The 6787-nt window shown below is 41.8% G+C and overlaps 2 protein-coding genes across 2 annotated transcripts; both read left to right on the top strand.

Annotated features, from left to right (window-relative positions):
- The first annotated feature begins 613 nt into the window (after positions 1-613).
- On the top strand, positions 614-4517 carry LOC124288113 (aplysianin-A-like). The gene is made up of 6 exons (XM_046724676.1): positions 614-655; positions 1666-2065; positions 2403-2507; positions 3075-3302; positions 3650-3772; positions 4499-4517. Exons 1-6 carry the CDS (start codon positions 640-642, stop codon positions 4515-4517), a joined length of 891 nt encoding a protein of 296 aa, XP_046580632.1. The 5' UTR covers positions 614-639.
- On the top strand, positions 4408-5541 carry LOC124288146 (achacin-like). Its single transcript, XM_046724718.1, has one exon. The coding sequence runs from the start codon at positions 4517-4519 to the stop codon at positions 5177-5179; it is 663 nt and encodes a 220-aa protein (XP_046580674.1). The 5' UTR covers positions 4408-4516; the 3' UTR covers positions 5180-5541.
- Positions 5542-6787: the final 1246 nt, after the last annotated feature.

Here is a 6787-nt window from a genome sequence, read left to right on the forward strand (position 1 = left end):
TCGCTATCTCTCTCTTTTGGCATTTTTAGCTTGTTTCCAAAGGTCGAGATCGAAAGAATGCGAGATCGCAAGAATGTTGCTTACAGTATTCCATAGATTTCGTACTTGTTACGTTCCTTCCATGTCGTTCCTACTGACCAATCAGAATCCACCTCTCCCGTAACTTGTATTTGCTTCAAGCGAAATGGCACGGCTCAGTCAACACGATCTAATCTAGTTAATCCAAGAGACGTTTCATATTCCCTGTCTGATAGATTATAACAACACTCAGTCAAGTAAACTGAACACTGCAGAAGGTTTGGAAAATGTCTGTCGACGCCCAATTAATGGCGCATATGCCTTTCCCACCCTGCAGTCGTCCAAAATCTGCGCAACAGCCGCCATGTTGTTTACTTGATTTGACTGGATTGTGCGTAGAACCGTTAGTCCAGCCCAAAAATCATGCCAAAATTCCAGCCTTGTTCGACAAGGTTGGAGACTGAATTTTTATGGTCAGTTACCTCCCTTGCCCCTGGAAGAAAACTAAGTGCTAACAGAGGTTAGATATTCGTAAATATTAGGATCAGCATATTCTTCGGTCACTAACAGTTGCATGTTGTCTTCACAGTGGCCCAAGGGTCAGCATCCACCACAGTCACCATGGGGACAGACGAAGGTAAGAACAGCAGCGTTTTGCCAGTTCAAGTATCATAAATAATACATACAACTTTATGGATGACAACTTCTTGTTTATTGCATAGAGCGACGTTTCGGTGTAGGTTCTTACACCGTTATCACGCTATAATTTCTGATAAACGTCGCTCTATGCAATAAATGGTGATATTCAGTAACCCATGCTTGTCGTAAGAGGCGAGTAACGGGATCGGGTGGTCAGGCTCGCTGACTTGGTTGACAAGCCATCGTATCCCAGTTGCGTAGATCGATGCTGATACTGTTGAGCACTGGATTGTCTGGTCCAGACTCCATTATTGTCAGACCGCCGCCACACAGCTGGAATATTGCTGAGTGCGGCGTAAAACTAAACGCACTCACTCACATTTATAGGTGTGATCTACACAGCCTGCAGTGACACAATCACATACAGAAGCAAGACACCTGGTGTTGCCAAAAATGTTTAAGTGGGGTCAAATGGGGATAACGTTGTTATAACAAAACAGCGACGCTCGCTCATACAGCAACGTGCATGTGTAGCTTTTTGGAGACGTTCTTATGCAGATTGTATAGCGCTGCCACACTTAGATACCATACGACAGTTTACCACAGATACCCTACTCAGACACAACATACTCTCAGCCGACCAGTGCATGCTTTATTCCTTTAATGTTGATAGCTAGTCAGGGTAACATGACTTTATGCTCTCTGTGTACATGTTCCATCCACGAGAGGTTCTCAAAGCTCTTGTACAAAGTGGCTAGAATATCAAAGAATATACAAGTTATGGATTTATTTTATAGGCCATTATTGATTCTATAAGAGTATAATAGAGAAGTTATTAGCTTTAAAATGTGTCTTTTTGCCCTTTGTTAACTTCTAAAATACGTACCGAGTTGTTCATTTGTTGCCTTTTTATGTAATTCCTATTTTCTTACAATATATCATTATACATAAGTCAGGTTATGATAAATGATTTATACAAATGGTTTGAACGACTCTTTTATGCATCAGTTCCATCTGACGCCGACTGTCTCGATGTGGCTGTGATTGGCGGTGGCATCGGGGGCGCCTACACAGGCTGGAGACTGAGGGACAGGGGCCTCTCTATCTCTGTGTTCGAATACTCGGACCGAGTCGGGGGGAGACTCTTCACAACTGACTTTCCTGCAGCTCCAGGGACGTACCTTGATTTCGGTGGGATGAGGTTTAAGTCTGGAGCTCATCCAACGCTTAACACAACGGCAACAGAGATTGGACTGAACATAATCCCCTTTGAACTTGGATTTGGGAACCCGGATGAGACAGTATGGTATAGTCGAGGAATGCGCATGCGCATCAACGACCTGCAGACCAATAACGTTCCTTACCAACTCAAGGACAATGAAAAGAAGGACCCTGACACATTGTTGTGGTACGTTGTGAATACGTTTTGAACCAAAGCCATGGAAAGTGTGCGACTGATATGTATGAAACACTTGTATGTAAAACATAGATTCATGTTTGATTGATGACGTTAGGGAAACGGTAGTCACCGCAGTGTATGTGACAGAGAAAATCTTATTTGACTTGTAGCAGCAACAGGCATATAACACTGCCATGCTTGACCATTTAACCATGCAGACCCGTCTAACAGCTAATCACGACACGAAATTAATGTTTAGTTAATGCCAAATCACAGGTCAACTGAAAAGACTGTTTAAATGATTTTCAGACATCTCTCATCTAATGTTCAATATTTTGTTCTGAAGGAATATTTTCAACGACAACGTCAACTTCAGCAGCAACACATACCCCAGTCTAGATGAACTGTACTCCCTGACCACTTCAGATGGAACGCCGCTACACAAAGTGTCGTTAGTACTATTCCATGTTTTAGTCCTCTATATCCTCGAGGGGCGGTGGGGTAGCCTAATGGTTAAAGCGTTGGCTAGTCACGCCGAAGACCCGGGTTTGATTCCCCACATGGGTACAATGTGTGAAGCCCATTTCTGGTGACCCCCCGCCGTGATGTTGCTGGAATATTGCTAAAAGCGGCGTAAAACCAAACTCAGTCAGTCAGTCTATATCCTCGTGGTTGCAAGGTGGTGCTGTGGAGATGGTACCCTAAAACGTCTCATTTAGACTTTTTAAAGTTGTATCCCATAGTCGTGTCAGATTCCGCTGATCGAGAGTGCGACATCATGATCCTTGATTATCGAAAATATGACGGCATTAATTCAACTCGCCGCCATGAAACTGACAATCTGTTCAACGCTCATCTTTACATATTCGTTCTTTCATTTCCTCTTTCATTTCCCTTATTGTCTTTGTCTCCCTCCGTGTTTATGTGATGCTCTAATTACATCTTTACCAAAGAAGGCTACAAAATGTGACACTGCTGAACACAACAAATTTGGTTTGAATTTTTCTCCACGATTCAGACTTGACAACTTCCTTGGGTCTGCAGCAAGCCGTGAAGCTTACAACTATATATCCGACCTGAGCGGATGGGAAATGGCTGTCGGGAGAATGGCAGCGCCCCACAGTGCCAAAGTCTTTATTCCTTTCCCTGGGAATACAGGTCCAAGTGAAGGATACAAGACAATAGAGGGAGGGATGCAGAAGGTGCCACACACTCTCATGAAGAAATTCTTGGAGGCTAGCACGAGGTAAATATATTGAGAGGTGCATATTACTGAACATTTAGCTGTTGGTGGAAAATGCAGTATTTGGGTGTCTCATTATGCAATACTGGCCTATAGATCAGATTGGATTCACGATACTGAGACCGCATCGGCAAGAAAAACATTCACATGACAAATAGTGGGATTTTTCACATAGCAATGATAGTAAGAACACCTATAATGTTGGTTCACTCCAACAGGATAAACGAATGGATTGAAGTATTTAAAAGGTTCATTAATAATTGAATGTTGAACTCACTGTTGATTGAAATTTCACATACCACATATAGAACTATATGGTGTGTTTTCTAAAGTTATATTTCTTACCCCAGCCACAAGCTCCACCTGAACCACCAGCTGCTGAAGATCGAGAAGAGGCAGTCTGGAGGTTACAACCTCAGATTCAGAAAGACTCAGACAACAGACGGAATCACGACTCAAACACAAGTGGGCGGGTTTGCTGTTTTATTTCTTTTGCTCGGACAAGTAATATGTGGATTCAGTCATATGGCCACACATACTCTGAAATACCGATGTTCCAAGACCTGATCATGCAGGGCTCTTGATTTGAAGTATTCATCTAAATAATACATTGCGACAGTCTTCAGAACCTAGATAAAGTCCTGCATCGACACGCCGTACATATAAACTTCCGCCTTCTGCTGATTGTCGCATTCATTCTGAAGAATTTAATTTTACAGGACGCTCGTTGATAACAACATTTGACACGGCAAGTATAGTCAGTTGAAGGGGATAATAATCTGCATTCCATGCACTCTACCTCAGCAATATGCCTCAACAAGCCTTTTCACATATCATGGAAATACCAAATACATTCCTGTGAGTCAGGTAATAATGACATGGATGACATATAACAGAGAGAAACAAATAAAGGAACACAGGAAAATTCAAGCGTTCCTTTAATATTTTCCAGTTTTCATCACTAGCTTTGAATAGCGCTGTGGGAGGAAATATGAGAATAAATATAGGAACACTGCCATGAAGTGTTGTTCCCTATTTGTTTCCCTCAGTATATATTATGTGAGAGCCATGTTTCAGTTACCGAAATAGGAACGACCATGCCTTTAGTTTGTAAGACTGTAATAATATATTATTATCAATAACACCCTAATCCCAATCGTCATAAATTAGATGACTATGTTGTGTATTCTTTATCACAGACGGGTGACAAAGACGTGATGATGTGTGCCAGGAAGGTGGTGTTGGCTGCACAACAGAGCTGCATACAGGAGATTGATTTTCCAGCGTTCAAGACTCCCGAGATACTGCAGACTTTAGACTCTCTGGTTGGAATAACATCCGGTAGAATCTACCTAGCTTACAACACCAAATGGTGGAAGACCGGCAACCCTGACATCACCCACACCAAGAGTGACCTTCCCAACAGACAGACCTATGACTGGTCCACCGGCACAAACAACGTCTCCATCATCATGGCGTCCTACCACGACGGGGGCATGGCCCAATACTGGCGAGAGTTAAGTCAGTTTGGGACGCCAATCCCTGGCAGTCTCCCCGGAGTGAATGTTGTCACGGACGTCGTCAAGAACAGAGCTGAGAAGTACTTAAGCGCCATCTACAACGTCAGCCAATCTGATATCCCCGAAGCTGTTGGAGGCGCAATGATGATGTGGGACACATATCCGTTCAACTATGGGTGGAACCTATTTAAGCCTGGTGTTGACGAAAGAAAGACTCGAGAAGTAATACCCAAACCGTCCCCATCCGATGACGTGTACATCGTCAGCAACTCCTGGGCTCGTGATGATCTGCAGGGCTGGTCAGAAGGAACGTTGATAGCGGTCGATGAAGTCATCAATAAATATTTCAAAGGAATGTAATAAAAACACCTCTGATAATATATCTTACATACCTAAATAACCAGTTGCAATATATAATTTATTCTAATCAGATACGTTTGAATACTAATCAAATGTTTGTTCATTTTCACGAATGGCCCTTATAATGGTGCTTTTATAAAGCCTTTCTGAAACAATATTTTGTTTTGTTCATGATGTATATGAGGACATGAGTCACACGACCAATTTGTCTCGTGAAGCCTCTGAAGTGCTGTGAGACAGAATAGTGTTTTACTAGTTTAGTGTTTGCTATATATTTACTTGTTACTGGATCAGATATAATGTTTGTATTAAACACATATCTATATCCTCCATGAGCGTACTTGTCACATCATTCCCCGAAGGAGAGGCACATACGACGTTATTGTTCAGAACATTCATCAAGTACAGTGAGTGAGTTTGGTTTTACGCCACTTTTAGCCATATTCCAGCAATATCACGGCGGGGGACACCAGAAATGGGCTTCACACATTGTACCTATGTGGGGAATCGAACCCGGGCCTTTGGTGTGACCAGCGAACACTTTAACCACTAGGCTATACCTTATGATGTACAGTGAACGGTTGATTTCTTTGCATTAAATCTGAGAACAGTTAGCGGAATCCTTTTTGCACATTTCACATATTTTTATAAATAAGGCGTATCGTTAGCCCCAGTTAGGGCAGTTCTCTGATACAATATACCCAGTTGCACTAACCGTAATTCTTGTGTAACAGTATCCTAACTTTGTACTTCTTTGACAGTCCCATTTCTGGTGTCCCCGCCGTGATGTTGCTGGAATATTGCTAAAAGCGGCGTAAAACCAAACTCAGTCAGTCAGTCTTTGACAGTCTGTCATTATACATTTAGAATTAATTTGAAGTAATGTCCTAACCCTTTAATAAATGGGTGTACTTTCTATGTGGATTTCATGTATATATATATTGAAATCCACATAGAAAGTCTCCTTTCTCAATGATTAGCGCAATTAAATCTATATATAACCATTAAAAATAAAATCTTTGTGAACACACTTCAATTCGAAAATTGCCAAGAGCAGTACACAGAGACACATCGACACAAGGCAGGTAAAGGTGTTCACAGGAAAGTGGAAGCAGCGCTGTAAAAGGTTTAAGCATAAACACACGGTGCCTTTCAGAAAAGGATCAGATGTAACGTATGGTACGTTTGGGACTACGCTTCCTTCTAGTACTTTGTGGGTTGAATCCCATGCTGGATTCTAACTTACGCCCTCGGAGTGAGGCAACTAATCGTCAGAACTGTGTTGGTTAGATATTGTTATAAGGTAAAAATTCATCCCCAAAACCATGAGAGAATTATATCAGATTCGTATTTAGATTTGCAGTTTGTTCATGAGTCATAACGGTTAGGCATGGTATGGAGACGGAAAGTTTCCATACAATGGCGTTTAGCCGTAGGCTATGGAAAGAGAGACAGAACACATTTGTTGTGAAAGACATAACAGATTAATCTTATATTGAAACAAACAAAAGGGATGAGTAACCGAATGATTTTTACCGGTACTTTTCCAATCGTAATATTCATGAGTGCAAGGTCGGATATAGGCTAACCGAATCAAAATGATTAGTT

The sequence above is a fragment of the Haliotis rubra genome, unplaced genomic scaffold (genome assembly GCF_003918875.1).
Source record: "Haliotis rubra isolate DU_JTF1 unplaced genomic scaffold, ASM391887v1 Scf412, whole genome shotgun sequence".
Lineage (NCBI taxonomy): Eukaryota > Metazoa > Mollusca > Gastropoda > Lepetellida > Haliotidae > Haliotis > Haliotis rubra.